The 16479-nt window shown below is 45.3% G+C and overlaps 1 protein-coding gene across 1 annotated transcript in view; it reads right to left on the bottom strand.

Annotated features, from left to right (window-relative positions):
* The window catches only part of LOC146172845 (uncharacterized), an 81475-nt gene extending 67130 nt beyond the window's left edge, over positions 1–14345 (bottom strand). The window contains exon 1 of the mRNA XM_084584840.1: positions 13853–14345. Coding sequence (XP_084440966.1) covers positions 13853–14045 — 193 coding nt within the window. The 5' untranslated portion in view covers positions 14046–14345. The remainder of the gene's footprint in view (positions 1–13852) is intronic.
* Positions 14346–16479: the final 2134 nt, after the last annotated feature.

The raw sequence follows: 16479 nt of genomic DNA, 5'->3' as shown, positions 1-16479 counted from the left end.
AAATGAGATTAGTGCATACACAAGTGTCGATTTCGCCTCACGGACCGCTGACCCGGACAGGCAGAGACCTCCCTCGGCCAGGCTTCCAGAATAGGCTGACCTCAGCCCGTATTGATGGAGGTGATTGGCCGTTCTATTTCTGTCTTGAGCCGACCGTCGTGTCGCGTCGCGTGACGACTGCGCGCAATGATCCCGCGAAACGGAGTCGCGCCAACAATGGCGACAATGTGCTTATAAGTGACGACGCCGCAGATTCCGGATTTCGTGGATCGAGGATCTGGGACGCACAAGGAAAGGGGGTTGGAGTCTTCGCTACCTCGAAGACCTTCTCTGAAATCGTAAAGAAAGCAAAGTAACTTTACCAGGGGCCGTCATAAAGGGCTAAACCAGGTTTGAGTGAAATGGTTTCGAAAATGCCAGAGGAGCCACTGAACGTGCGCCTTGATGGTATAGTGATGTAAGTGGAATGCTCTCCGTGACGATCGAGGTCACGTGACTGCAGAGACAACCGCCAAGGTAAAAAAAAAAATAGGGAGGTCCCACCAGTGGTCTTGCACCATGGGACCTGTCGCTGTATATTATTGTAACTTGACCAGTTTTCATTATGGTTGCTGGTGGCATGCACCATGCAGTACCAACGGTCTATGAAAGTTGTCAGTAGTTTATTTATTTATTTTGCGTAGATGCCGTTCATGGCGTGCAGTCTAAGTAAGTAATGAATTGCAAAATTATAAGGAACGCTTCATTCTGAAGGGCGAAAAGCAACACCTAGCCACAAATAAATTTGGATCTCGTGGAAGGTCTTACAACACTGCAGCCACGCTTAGCACGGCTGCCATAGGAACATATTACTCACAGATTCTAGTACTTCCAGAACAGTGACATGTTTTGTGTTCATATATACGCTTCAAAAACGTTTCACAAGCGCTTTTTTATTATTGTTTACGCTCGTTTCTATTCAAGAAATCGGCGGCTCGTTCAAAAAATTGTCTTAGCGCGAAGGGAGGAAAAATGCCGTCCAACTGATGGGGCTGTGCTTGCTTGTGCACGCTTGTGTCTCGAGAATTCCGTTTCGTCTTTATCGACACATGATATTACGTTCTGTTTCCGTTCTCCCATGACTGTGACATCTGCATAGAGACTGCAACGTGTGCATTCTGAAGGAGGACTAAATGTTGAACTCAGCGGCCATAATGAGCGCTACTCACCAAAAATTGGTTCAACAAATTGAAGTTTACTGCAAAATACATCGATAGCACGCTGGTTTATCTTTTCCGCATTGAGGACTTGAACGCCGTAAAAATCATCTCGAAGTAATGAAATAGACACTCCAACACTTAACGTCAACTTCTAGAGTTATTTAAAAAGCACTTGATATGATTGTTATTTGACTTTAAAAGTGCGGAAGCTCTTTAGTGGTCATTATGCAGAAAAAGGGGTCAAAGACAAACGTTTAAAACGTAAGCCATTTTACTCCAGATGTCCAAGTCCTGAAACCGACTGCTTATCCTGCGTTGGCCTTGAAGCCCCGTAGAGGTAAAAGCGGACTTGGTTTCTATAGCAGTAGTCCAAGCCATGCTGCATATATAGATCACTGTATAGTTAGTGTTAAGTACAAATATATACAATAGTTACTAGTTAGTGCTGATTCAGTAATAGTTAAGTATAAATAATTATGTAGAATATAATTACTGAAACATGTGATATATCGTCGGATAGCGGCTGAAGGAAGCACGTATATTATGTTATTTCATAATTAGTTACCTTTAAATTGTGCAATTAATTGTCAATCGAAAAGATATAGTGCCGTATATCATTTGATGGCTACTGGCAAGAGCAAGTATAATCTGACAGTTCAGTTAATTAATTAGCGATATTAATTAATGCAGTTAACATTCAAACACTGCAGATAGTGCAGTATACCGTTGTATACCTACAGACGCGCACATTATAATTACACAATTGCCAAATCATTGCAAAACCATGCGAAACAGAGCTTACACTCGATAACTACGTTTGCTCGTGTTGAACCCCAATCATTTTTATTTCATTTTATTTCGCCAAGTGAAGAGAAAGCTCTACGTTAAGGGAATGCAGGCACTCTCTTAATGCGGTATGCCCGCCGGAATAGCGGATCTAGCCACGCAGCTCCCGGAAACACGTGATGCTCAAACTACCATAATCGGCTGAAACTTAAAAACGCAGCAGTACATACTCATCAGCCAATGGCGCCGATTGCCTTCTCCCACATCGTCACCCATCATGACCTTCTTTCTTCTCTCCTTCCCCTTCCCCAGTGCAGAGTAGCAGGCCAGATTTGAATTATTCGGGCCAACCTCTCTGCCTTTTCCTATCAATAAATCCATCTATCTATCTTGTTGCCATGACGTCGCGACTAATTCTCTATAAATCCCGGAACTAAATTATTGCGCGTCAACAGGGGATGATCACGTGACAACTAGTATGACGTATAACCCACGTCACGGCTACAATCCTTGTTCTCCTTGCCCTCTCAGCAGGTTTTTTTTTTTTTTTTTTTTTTTTTTTTTAACTTTTCGCCCGCCTGTCTGACGACCCGGTGGGCTACCGGTGGCTTGAATGGGGGAATGTGCGCGTCTTTGCCCTCTCTGCTCGCTTTTTCTTTCGAAAATGTTTTCCTTGTCTTTCTGAGACCGGGTGAGGTGAATAGGGGAGTGGTCGCCTGGCGTACGGAAGGAAGTGCACGCGCCCTCATAATTAAAATGTATTTTCTTCTCTCTCTCTCCCCCCCCCCCCCCCCTCCCCCTTTTTTTTTTTTGTGCGCGTGCTTACCAAGATAGAGGTTTCGGTGGCGTTTTGCTCGCGCTGAAAAGCTTACTCCCCGTTGTTTGTTGATTGCACATTCATACTTAGCAAGAAGCCGTGCTACCGCCAGAGGCCTCATATGCCTACCTGAAATTTCGCTAACCACGCCTTACCCCCCTTTCCTGCTCCATGCTGCATTACACTGAGTGTCCTAGGTTTTAACGTGCTTTCTATGTGCACCGTGTTTTTTTTTTTTTCCGTTCATTTCATCACATTTCTACCTGTTTCTATTAAATGCACTTACCTCTTTGCTCATCCATGAATTCGAATTGTTTTACAAAGCGCCAATCTGGGGGAGTAACCTCCATTGTCTGCACAGGCTTGTTCGATATGAAAAGGAACAAAGTTATAGCATTCAAATTAAGTTAATTGTTACTCCGTCATTGTAAGTGCCAATCATACTTTCTTCCTGTTTTAATGACCAGAATTAACTTTGGCATATGGCATCTAACGGGTATACAATTTCCGCAAATGAAATAAAGCGCGTAAACATTTGCATATTTTAAGGCAAAACAGGCTTTTATTCACGTGAACTTAATCAATCAAGCTCTTACTAGCTTAGCTCAAGGGCCTTTACCTTCAGCACCTCGATAGTCCCGGCCGTGTGATCCACCCGCAGCTACCTCGTGAAATCAGACTCATGTTCAGGGTTTGGAAACATCCCCGCTTGCTTTGCTTGGTGTCTTGTTGCCCACAGTTCGCGGCGCCGTGCGCTGCACTATCAGCTCTACAATTTCTATCCGATTGCTGCGCCTAGCGATAAGTCAATTACGCTTGACCACTCAATGCTTACCTTGATAACGTCAAAAGTGCGGAACAGGTGAGATAAAAGAAGAGAGCCCGTAAGGTTCAAAGTATATTTAGACCACTCCCGCAGTCGGTATTGTATCACCGTGTCTCCAGTGCGCTGAAAAGCACAATCTCTGCTACACGGCACCTGCCTAGAACTGCCAGTCGCTTGCGTCAGAAGCTTTATCTGTCCTTGAAATCTCCGTTAGATATAGGTTATAGAAGCAGTGGCAGCATGCTCCCTACAGAAGCACAGCTTTCTCTTCAGGTCTTTTGAGGTCTTATATCGAACTCATCATTTGCACGTGGGTTAGAGCCGTGACAGATTTTCTCTTCTTGGGCTCCAAGATTACCCCGGAAGGTGACTGCAGCCATGAAATTAGGAGACGCCTGCTTTTGGGAAAGAGAGCCATGGCTAGCATTGACCGCCTAGTTAAGAGCAGAGACATTACACTGCCAACCAAAATCCGTATAACTCGTGCTATGGTCTTTCCAGTTGTGATGTATGGATGCGAGATTTGGACTGTGAAAAAGGCTGACCGCCAAAGAATTGACGCGTTTGAATTGTGGTGCTGGCGGATACTCTTGAGAGTTCCTTGGACTGCTAGAAGATCAAATCAGTCGGTATTGTCGACCTGACTGCTCATTGGAGGGTCAAATTCTAAAGTTAAAGCTTAGCTACTTTGGTCATCTGATGAGAAGAGAGGAGTCGCTGGAGAAAGATTTGATGTTGGGAAAGGTTGAGGGTCGCCGGAGAAGGGGTAGGTAGCGAACGCGATGGTTAGATGGCATCCTCTAGGCGCTGCAGATGAAGTTATGTGATGTTAGGAAGATAGTGAGAGACCGTAAAACGTGGCGTGATATGGTCCATACAGGCACGAAGAGTCGGACACGACTGAACTGAACTGAACTGAGAGCCATTTCAGTTCATATCACTAGGCGTGGCCGTGCTAGAACCGCTAGGATACGAACACAGAAGTCTGCGTATCACTGCACAGGCCTGCTCGATTAAATTTATGATTGCAACTAGCTCAATCGATTCTTCAAAGGCATCTGCCCCTTTCGCAGGCAGGTCCGTGCGTGGCAGTGCCCACACAGAACCCGGTTGCATCACCGCATGAGAACTCACCTAACACGGCCACGTGGGTGTGGCCTTTATTCCCCACGTGGCGGATGAGGTACGTGGTAGACAGCGGTGGCGAATAACGCCATCGTCACTGAGGCCCACGTACACGCACCGTATACCGCTGTCATGAACGTCCCGATCAGAACCTACCAGTCAAGAAAGACTACACTGACCTGCAGCTTACGTCGAAATTGCTGGTTACGTCATACTATACAACTAACGGGGAGACATGGAAAAAGGTATTTTTTCACACTTAACGTTACAAAGGACAATACTACAGGAATACGTTAGCGACGGTTCTACCAACGTGTTATTCTGCGTTTCTAGCCTCAGAAGCTCAAGCTCCGCAAAGTTCGAGATTAAAGCCATCCTGACCTTCTATGTTTCTCAAACTTGAAATGTACCGATACAGCTATACCAACTTTCCAAACCCAGAGCAGGCACAGAACCAATAGCATATGCACGTAGCGATAGTATTACCTCCTCCTATTTTCCGCACTCTTCGCCATCCTCTTGGAGTGTGTGGTTTGTATTGGACTGCACTTGTCACCGATGAGACCTAGCGCGGGTCTTGTCGGTCGCCTTAAAACTCGCTAGTCCACCTGGACATTGTTGCTCCATCGAAAAATGGCCACGCACTGGTCACCGCACACGTGTTGCTGCAACTCACTTTGCTGGAAGGATCAATAACGGTAACTACCCTGAAGGCATTCAGTGTTGCACAAGTAAGATTAGAAGAAAAGATTCACCCGTCCGCATTGGTGGTAGTGAGCCAGAGCCGCACGCTCTCTGTACTTAGTAAACTGAGTCATGCCGGTATCGCGGAAAGCCGGGAGCGGCGCCCGCGTTGTGTGTAAGGCCGCCCGTCCGTCGGCGCTTCTTAGCTCGACAGAGGCTGACCTTCGGCGGGGATTTGGGAGGGCCATTCGGCGGCAACCGCCTGGCGTCCGCCGCTGCTGCTCTTACGAGGAATAGAGATCAAGTAGCCTACGGAAGCGAATCAAACGGCGCGTACTTGACGGCCTCAGCAGATTCGGTGCCGCTCGGTCGGCGCCGGAATACGCCCGCCGTTGCAGTACACCACTGGGCTATCGACAAGCGCTGGAATCGGGATTCTCATTTTCTTGCTAGGGCAAATGAATAGAGGCCATCATAAGCTCAGCGGCCAGAATTGGTGTAGCATTCACCTACTGAACCCAATGTCACGGTCTAGAATCCCGCTTTGATGACTGCATATCGATGGACGAGTGTTCGAAAAATGTGCTTATCGTAAATTGTGAGATATTTCTCAGCAAATCTATTAATTCTATTCCGATGCTGTTCCAGTCTTGCGCTACACGTGACTGCTACAACACTTCATGCCATCTCTTGGTCATTGCGCCTCGTCCAAGCTTAGTGAAGGCGGTGGTGTAACACGCTTAGCCCATCACTAAAGAAAAACGAAAATAAAAAAAATTAGGGGTTTAAACTGATCCGCTGCCCCTAAGGCGTGCTTCGTTATTCCCTAGCTGTTTTGATAAGTGCCAATTAGTGAATAATTGATTAAATATCAATCAATCAATCAATCAATCAATCAATCAATCAATCAATCAATCAATCAATCAATCAATCAATCAATCAGAGTGTGTCTTAATGCTTCTTCGTGATGATGCGAACGCTTTTTTGTGCCTAGTCCCACGCTCATAACACGAAAATAACGCCTATGCAACGTAATACCACTAGCGACATGGAGAAGCATGTGTAACAATAGTGGTGAACGCGCACAAGAAAAATAACAGAGGTCATTGCAGTATTGTTGGTTCTTACCGTTGTTCACGATATGCACGGCAAACCAGCCCTCGTAACTCCGATGATCAAAGAAGCCGTTCAGCAACTTTTAACATCACGTGCTACATTCATAGGTACAACTAAAGAAAAAGCGTTAAATGCCCCACAAATCGGGTCCTTCATCTATTGGCGTCCAACGATGTTTATGGTGCCGCAGCTAATCTGGTTAACCAGTGAAGACAGTTCTCTTTCATCTACTACGTCCTTCGTTGTCACGCTAGCAGGTACAAGTAGAGATATCGTCAATGAAGTCATGAAAATAAGTCGACGTTATTGGCTGCAGGGCCTACATTGAGCAGCTCTACCGCTTTTTACCTGAGTTCAATTCGACTATAGCAGCGTTCTAAAGCGAAAAGTGTATGGTAATAGTGAGTATGAATGAAAATCAAGTTGACTGTAAGCGTGGTCATTGAACTCTACCCCCTCATGAGGAAAAAAGAGAGCTCAAACTTCGGGCCCCCGTGGTGCCCTGTTAGTTTACGTCAGCGTAAGTGATTAATGTTTTCACAGGTACGAAACAGACTCCAACAGTGCGATACTATAGCTTACGTTCCTAACTACATGTCTTATATGATTGTGAGGACCTTTTCCGCGTCCGTAAAAGAGAAAAAAAAAAACGAAAAAAAAAAACGGTATTTATCCAGTTCAACGCCGGTTTAATTCGCAACATAATCAGTCTTCTGAGCCCGACCAGTGTTCCTCCCATAGCTTGAAGGATTCCCCACCGCTAGCAAGCGACGATTCACAAACACTTGAGATAAGTGCCCACCTAGCTGATCAGGTAAGAACAGCGCAATCAACGGAAGTGCGGGCACTCGATCAAGTCCAGTGAGCGTGGAAATAAGTTCTTCGAGCTTTTCTGAACAAGAGTTTTTCTTTTTTGCTTTCACTCCTTGGAAGGAATGGCAGCGTGCGAAGACAAGGGGAGCTCGCAGTTGTTAAGAAAGGCATTTTTTGTTCCTTCGTTTTGCTCTGGCGACACTTATGCTCGGGCATGGCTATATAAATGCGTAGAAAAGATAGCTTTTTTATGCTATTGGCGGCTGTATAATACGTGGCAGCGACCATCGGTTAATTTCTAGAGGAAACTTCTGTTACAAATTTGTAGCGTTTAGCGTGTCAACTACGCGGAGGTAAGATCTTCTACTATTAGTAAATTCTAAATGTGTACCTATACACCGAGTGCATGAGGGCTACTTAAGGTGTCACACGGGATCCGGTAAAAACGTCCCCGAAAAAAACGTCCCTGGAGCATATTTCCCCGGAAGAAACATCCACGTAAAAGATGCCCCTATTTGTGAAGTAGAAAAAATGTCCCCGAATGGGGAGTCTTGCGCTATAGAAAGTAGACTGCGTTTCACCGTGGCGAGCTGCAATGATGAATGATGCATGTTAACTCTATTAAAGCGTTTTCACGTGTCGGCTTGGAATTGACCGCGAACATTGAATTGATGCGGACATTCATGTCAAAAAAAAAAAAAAAGAGAAAGTGATGGCAGCGGTATTACAGTGACAGCGCCTCGTCTTCGCTTTGTTTGCGGTGAAAAGGTGAGCTGACCACCGGCTTTACCGGATAAGCTTGGAGTGATGCTTTATATGGCCATGATGCACGACCGGTTAAGCCTCGTCTTTCTTATACCATCATCACCCTTAACAGAGTTCTACATCATCATCAGAAGATCGGTTGAACCTCGTCACCAGAAGGCCTGGAAAGTAATTCAAGTAACGTCGTCTGGTTTGGGCGGTTCCCCGAGACAACCATACGCCGATCCGCTTGTACCTTTCTCAGTGGGCAGTATTACTAAGCTTATTAGACCTGCCATATTTGCTTAACGAGCTGCGGAGCTCGGAACCTCGCAACGTATAAAGAGCAGACGGCTTTTTCACCATGCTTTTAGGCAATTCATGTAAATATTTCGGGCGCGAATAGGACGCACGCTCCAAATGGTGATTAAATTTAACTCAAAGCCAAGAAAGAATGGCATAAAATATGTATCTTTTTAAAAAATTTATATGAGTTCCGGAAGAAATCACTTTTCGGGCCTGTTTTTGCCTTGGGGACGTTTTCTCCTAGTTACCGCTTCTTCAGGGGCCGTTTCTTCTGGGGCCGTTTTTTCCGGGGACCTTTTTTTCGGGGACGTTTTTACCTACATCCGGTGTTACACGTCATGATGTAAGGTACAATTAACACGCTTCATATCGGAGGCAGTCCTTCCAGGAGTGAAGGTTTGAAACTGAGTTGAAGGCTGGAAGGCGGCGCTGAGAGTTGTGCCGTTAGAAATTATGTTTTAACCGCATTATCTGCTATAACCAGGAATTACTATGATTTTTAATGCTTTCTAACCGTAACGAAGAAATGCTACACATGTTGGCCCTCTAACCACCACCTCTCTGGGCTGTCGCGTTGCTGACCAGGAAGGCGAAGTGATCAAAATTTCGAAAACCTTCAGATGCATGTGTTTAGACAAAGCTGGACAGCTTCCGTCTACAGCATTGTCGAGACAAATTTAATTTAAAATATAATTCACCGTAAATGCGCCTGATTGGAAGGATTCTTAGAATATGCTGGACGTTGCCGTTCTCAGCGGTAACGTTAAGACAGCCGGGTGACTAAGGCTGTCTCCTGAGCAACGACATTTTGCCTTACCATACGGTGCCTGGCTACAAACTAAGCGATAGCAATGCGGCGCACTTAATCAGAAGGAAGCGTCTAGCTTCTTCGTCTCAAATAACAAATGAAAGGTCAATACGCATTGGAGGAAAAAATATAACGAAGGTAACCGAACGAAAAGGGCTGTATTTCAAACAACAAAAACCCGGAAGAGGAACGTTTTGTTTTCAGAAATGAAAGGGAAAGATAGAGGCGACAGCTGATAACGATTGGAAGGAGAAGCTACCCAAACGCTGATACGATTCTTGCTACCCGGTATGTGAAGAAAAGGGGAAGAAGGTGTCCAAAAAGGGGAGAACTCTGGTGAGAAGCAATAGCATATACGCGTTTAATGTGACACAATTATTCTAGGAAAGCAGCGTGCTTTCGGCATCCACGCGCCTTCTTCCGACCAATCGTGGTAACTAGCTGGTTAGGCGCCTGCGTACTCGGGTTTGGTACCCGACCGCGGCGGCCATGTTTTGGTGGAAGCGAAAAGCAAGAGGTGCCCATATACTACGGATTAAAGATCGACAGATTGCCTAAAATAACTTGGAGCTCTCCACCGGTGGTCGCCCGCATATCCTCAGTTGATTCGGGACATTAAGCTTCACATCCCCTGTCTTTATCACAAATAATGTTTACAAATTTGGTAGAATTAAAAAGAAGGGCAGAAATTCGGCATCACTATATATGGATATGCATGCAAGAGCAAAATGAGAACAGTTAAGAAAAAGAGATAGTGAGCTACTCGAATATTCAGAAAATAATGAACTACTCACACCTACCCTAGCTAGCTTCTACAGATGTCCGAACGGGGTCCCACTAAGGATTGGTAAACGCCCAAGACATAATGATAAGATAAAATCGCTGACCTGCTGGCTGCTTCCTGGGTTGTCAACAAAACAATGAAAACAAGTATGGTATAACGAAGGAACCGATGCTCAACGCTAGCTGCAGCTAAAATTGTTCGCGCGATAAGCAAAATGACCCATTCGATAATCTCCCATCCGAGAAGGCTTGAAATGCGAGACAAATGCTTGAACCGGCTATCGCAGTCGTAGCAATCTTTGGCGCTGGCCAGCCTATCACTCAAGCCAAGCGGAGATAGCTGACAAGCATCCCCACTGAGTGAATGAAGTTTCCCCGAACGGACGAAAAATATTTTCATTGTGGTTTTTTGTATTTTAAGTAATAGAACAAAGAACGGGACAGGAAAGACTACAGGACGAGCACTCGTCCTGTTGTCTTTTTTGTCCCGTCTTTTGAGCTGCTTATTCAGACGGCCCACAACAACTAATTCAATACTAACCTTGCCTCTTTTGTATGGGACCCGAGCTCTACCAAGCTAACACAATCACTCGAACGTGTTCAAAATAATCCCTCTCTATTCCTTTTGCACAATTACCATCGGATTGACACCATTTATACCTTGAAACAAACCTCGTGTCTACCGTCACTTGCGTCTTTGAGCATTTCACAAAATATACTTTTGTAAGACTCACCTTCTTTGTGAATTGATGTGTAAATCATTTCATCATTCATATCGCATCGACCACATTCACAAAGTTGGAATTATCTCTTGCCGTATTGATTTTATTTCCTATTTCAGGACTGGTCGAATCGCCTTCCCAGACTCGCAGTTGACATTGAAGCTTACTAACAATTAAATACCGAAGAAACATTATTTCAATCCTTGCCCTACTCCTTTTCCCCCCACCCTCCTCCTTCCCTAGCTTTTCTTCGCCGGAAGCAAAAACGTATTTAAACCCCCGCCAGTGGTGATCGCGATGCCCAAATGAAGACGAGTCCATTTGTCGAAACGTTGGCTCGGCTTGCGAACTGAGGCACCCTCAACCCTTGTTCAGTGCTCTTTCGTACTGTGTAGCCATCTTTTTTCTCTAGTTCTACCTTGGATCCTCAGCTAACAATGTATGAGCCTAACATTTTGTATCTTATTCTTTTGCTTCGTTTCTTGTGTCTGTTTTGGCTTGTATTTACTCACTACAGTCTGTAATGATAATGGGTAGTATTAAATGGAATGAAACTGTTTACTCTTGTGCGCCTTTTCTGGCTCTTAATGTATGCTACTGTCTTCTTGAGCGATCATTGCAGATGAGTACGAGAGAGAGAGAGACATCACGAAGACAGTCCACAGTAGGGAATTTAACCAACATTACCAATCAGTTCCCCGTTAACAAGATGACATGAAGACGGGATTCCTTAAGATATAACAAAATGGACACGGGTATGAAGGGGAGTTTAGTACGCAAGGCAAAATTTGAACAAAGGTAAATGCCTCCATCTGGGCAAATACGCTCATCAATGGCGAAAGCTTCCCTCTGAGAAGGAAGCACTGGTAGGGGAGAAGGGTGTGATGCGGGAGGTGTGGTGAGACGGAAACATGGCCTTGAAAATACTGCTGTACAGGGGGTGGGCGCTGGAATAGGTGACACTTAAACTAGGATTAAGCCGGTTGACCTGAATAGACTGCGATGAAGAAACAGGCCAGCTCGACAGGACGAAATCCGAGAAGTGGAGAGGGAGGAGAGGTGGCCTACTGAACTTGAAAAAGTAACCCACACTGCCCAGGCCTGCGACAGGTGAAGATAACCAGCCCAGTTGGCTGGGAAAAAAGAGCTGCGGTAAAAAAACTCGAGCCTTATATAAGGAGTGGCGTAGACCGACTGCCCATATCCCAAAATTCAAAAAAGAAGAAGAAGAAGAAAAAAAGAAAAAGCAGAAAAGGGAGCTGCAGTAGTTCTACAAGACGGGAAAGCAGCACGAGGTAAAGGGGCCACGTGGGCCTATGGGATTAGGAATGGAGAAGCTATAGCATTTTGAGCTAGTTGATGCATGATTATCTGAAAACCAACATAACACTACGCGTTTACAACAGGGAGTGCACACGACTAGGCTGGGGGTTTGTGGAGATTAGACCCTTGTCTTGCAGTGGTCGTAGTTATGCTGCTCCTGGTGATGTTGGTTGCGCGTACGTTCCAAATGAATATCGTGATTTCAGGGCCACACCACCATCGGTGAGCTTTCAGCCGCTAATCATTATTCTAAAATAAAAGTAAAACAATTAAATCACGCGCTTAGTGGCATAGTACCAGAAATTGGCACTATTCTGTAACACAGGCAAAATAATCAGTAAATGCACGTGAAGAATTGTTATAAATAATATTACATCCATACTGCCGTAGTAAAGTTTCCTTTTATTGATATGGTATATGATTTAAGCTCTTCCACGGCTACCTGCTGAGTAAAAAAATAATTAAAAAAAAAAACGTTTTGGTTTGGCCACATGTAGTAAGTACCTCGCGTACGTATGACGGCACCAAAATGACACACCACCAACCGTCTCCATTCATCTTCATCATTTTGGCTTGTATTTTTGCAAGGGCGATCATTGCCCCTTATTTTTAGCCTAGACTGATATTTTACCTTCCAGGGCAGGTCAAGCGTGCATTCGTGACCCTTTCGTGGTCGATTATGCAGTGGGTGCAGTTCGTAGTTGAAGTGAGAAAAGACGTCAAGTCGAAAAACATATCGTGTTACGCAAATTCGAATGCATAAACTTCGGTACCTCACAAACTTTCGTCTCGAAGCAAAGGCGCTGGAAACGCAGCTAGTTGCTCCACGGTAGTGCGCAGATATGCAAAGTCAGACCACGTGAATCGATGCACGGAGGGCCAGCAATTTTATTTAAGCCTTTTCGTTTCAGACCAGAGATCGAAGAAATGCTGGCGTCGTACGCCAAAGTTAGCAACCCACAAGACTAAAAGGAGGCCACGCAGCCGTAGGAGATCTTGTTTGGAAGCACCATATTTAATCAAGAGAAGCGTTTTGATCAAAGCGGTAGTGTGTAGGTGCACCTATGAGCGCTGCTAGTATGGGACAACGGAATGGAGCTAGGGTTGCTTATGTAGGATAATTTTCGGGAGTAGTAAATACACTCGCAGCATGGACAGCAATCTGCAATCCAGAGCGTGAAAATTTCCCGTCGCAACAAATGAATTAACCTCGATTGACGCACCTCAGATCGCATAAAAAAAAAAAGTCGCCCACAGAGACATGAACGTTGAATTTCGATAGCTGAAAAACAAAAAAAAAAAAATAATCTGCAAGCTCGTACGAAAAAGTTTTAAGAATAAAATCAATATGCAGCGACCGAGCCGCTGATATGGAAATTTAGGAGCGCACAAGGGATCGAAAGTTCTCACGATCTGTACTAGACCACGTAAAATATCGGCTGCAGCAAGAGAGCGTTAACTTCTGTGCACACATATTTCCTAAACTGGAACTTTGTCAGTTTTCACTTTCAGAAAAAAAAAAAAAAAAAAGAGTTGATGTTAATGCAGCAAAAGTGGGAGAATAAGTAAGTTCGGTCATGAAAATCTCTGCGATACGTTAGATATGACCGTTCTCAGGCTACATGCATCCATCATCGCAACTCCGAAACATATGAACGGCCGTGCGCAGCCCTGTTTCGTCGAGTACAAAAAGAGCCGACATTTGGGCCTCTGCCAATTTTCTCTCCACAGAGCAAGTGTCGTTTAGACAAAGGAAAAAAATATATATATAGAGAAAAAAAAAAAAAAAAAAACACTCACGTGCTCGCCGGTCCATGTGGCTGTGTACACCTCCGCGATCCATGCAGATCATCCACACGAGGTCGGCTAGCCGGGGTCCGCACAAGCGGATCGCGGGAGCTTCCGGCAGCCCCGCGCCTACGGCCGTCACCGAGGCCCACGGTCCAACCACCAGGAGAGACAACGCTAGGATCAGCCTCCTAACCAAAGCCATGTGTGCCCCTTCTAGCGGAACAGGTCTTCTTTCTTGTGAGTGTTTTCTAGGCTATTTGCAGTAATCGGCCCGAGCAAACGTCCCGAAGACGTGTCCCTGGGCAGCGCGCGGGCTGGATGAACTGGGACGTGGGCAACGAAGAGTTGACCGTCGTGCTCCTCCTCCCAGATGCGATGCGGAGTGAGTGAATGGAAGAGCAGCACGGCGAAATGTGGCCGGATGGAGTGGCGGCGTTGATGGTAGTGGTTGCGAGGGAGCTCCGCGCCGCCGTTGATTCTGCGATCGCCTCTCGGAGCGTGCCTCGCGCGCACCGAATGTTCCCGCGCCGGCGAGCGGCCTTTTTGGCGGCCGCGCGAGCGCCGCGCCGCCTGCCGCCGAGTGACGCCGGAGAGAGAGTGGAAAGATGGGGAGAAGGGCGCGCTGAATTTGGTTTTGGTTTCCAAGCGTGCGCGTTGGAGATTTGACACGCGGCCGATGTAGTCGGTGCCGGTAGATCTGAACGTGTCAGGTCGGCACTGTTTAGTTATGTCAGTTGTTTACTTTTAGAAGCAATGGAAGGGGGGGGGGGGTGTTAGTCTCTACGGGCAAAAAAGACGATTTGCGTCCCGACTTTGCCGAGAAGACTCTGGGAACGTAGGCGGAAATGTCTGATGCGAAAGGCAAAGAACACCAACACATTATGATGAGCACGAACAGGATACGGAACTAATAATCATTCAGCCGAGGACTGGCTTACAAGTTTATCGTACTGTTTGCACTGTTCACCATAATACCAAACGAAATTTATATTGTCTGTTCTAAAACACACAAAAGGAAGCATTCGATACCTGGAAAATGTTTCACAATTCTGAGCGGTGAATGAATTGAGGTAACTGTACTTATTTGCAGCACAAAAAGGCACCTTTGCGGCTAATTTGGAGCAGTAATGGTGCTATCGTATTCTTGTAAGAGAAAATGTATTTAAAAGGGACACTTAGCTGAATGAAGCAATATTTTTACGATGGCTGGAGAGAGGCCGGGTATCCCTGCTGAGTATTGGTGATCCTCGTGTATTCACTGCATGTATTGTTTACAAAGCACCGGGTGAAGACCCGAGTATGATCAGGGGCCTGTTCTTGAAGGCGATGCGTCCGAGTTTCTACATTAGAGCCGGGCAGCCAAATAGGTGCGGCTCCTTGCTGCTCCCTTTTCTCGTCAATAATGATGTTTTAAAATTTTGCTTGCCCTCTCTTCCTGTACCAATTAAAACCTTGAAAAAAAAAAATGCAAACCAGCCGAACAGAAATAAAGTCGGCAGTAGGGACTCGCACCAGCCTTGACAGGTGAAAATAAGTTATCGTCCAAGAGCAAGCATACCGCAAAATTTCTGGCACGTATAAGGGGATCTGGCGAAGGGTTACCAAACCAAAGCTCAAAGTGGCTACCTGTTCCTTGCTCATGCAGACTTTATGTCTAGAGTTGCGCAACGACTCTCAAACAAAAAATATTGAAAGGATCAGAGATACTCTTGCACACAGTGGTTGTTCCAGCGCACACTATAAAGGAATTTGTAAAGATAGGGAGCTCTGAGTAGGAAAAAAAGAACAGGAACAAACTTTCAGCCATGGCGGACGCAATGTACTGTAAAAGCTATTCTAATTAGGTAACTGGTTAACCGTAATTTATGGAATAATGTTTGTTAGCTTTGTTGAGGGTTATGGAAATTAGGATAAGCTCGAAGCTTTCGACAGGACGATGTCATATCAGTTTTGTAAAAGAAAAACTGATTTTCTAATCCCCCGCAGAAAGACGAAAATCGGCACATTTTTCCCGCACAAAACGAAAATGTGCACCTTAGAGTCGAAGGAAGTCCGGTGGAAAAGCCTCGTCCGCTAATGACGGTCAGTGTTCCTACCTGTCAATATATATATATATATATATATTTTTTTTTTCAAGTCCATATCTTCGGCATCCTTGAAAGGGCTAGGGATCGCGTGCGGTTGTTGTTGTTGTTGTTCTCTAATTTGATGGGATATACCCACACAGGAGGATCGGCCAAGAATTGGGGTGCAGAGATATTAGATTTTGAGATGCATAATGTGTGGTGTGCCGGCAAAACCGAAGCGAAACTGTGACCTTTTCTTTCTCCTTTGTCGACGAGCCTGTTTTCATTACCGTCCGATAAATGTAACATTTTTTAATTTCCTTTCTGTCCTTTTTGAAGTGGCGGGATGGAGTCGTAGAACTGCAATATACAGATTATGTATATAGAAGAACCGGGCTCATCAAGAAGAAACTTTGTGCAGCTGTGGTTTTAGCTTTCCGAGCGTTATTGATTGACGTGAAGCTCTAAAATATGCTTCCACTGGTGGCTTTCAAGCCTACAATTTGAATTTCAAAAATCCCGTTTTTGCATAAATGGGTATCCAATTTTGTCAGAGAACGATAAACGCAT

Source organism: Amblyomma maculatum, chromosome 11 (assembly GCF_055883805.1).
Source record: "Amblyomma maculatum isolate TAMU_Amacu chromosome 11, ASM5588380v1, whole genome shotgun sequence".
NCBI lineage: Eukaryota > Metazoa > Arthropoda > Arachnida > Ixodida > Ixodidae > Amblyomma > Amblyomma maculatum.
The sequence above is the reverse complement of the archived record's forward strand: the minus strand, read 5'-3'. Positions and strand labels throughout refer to the sequence as shown.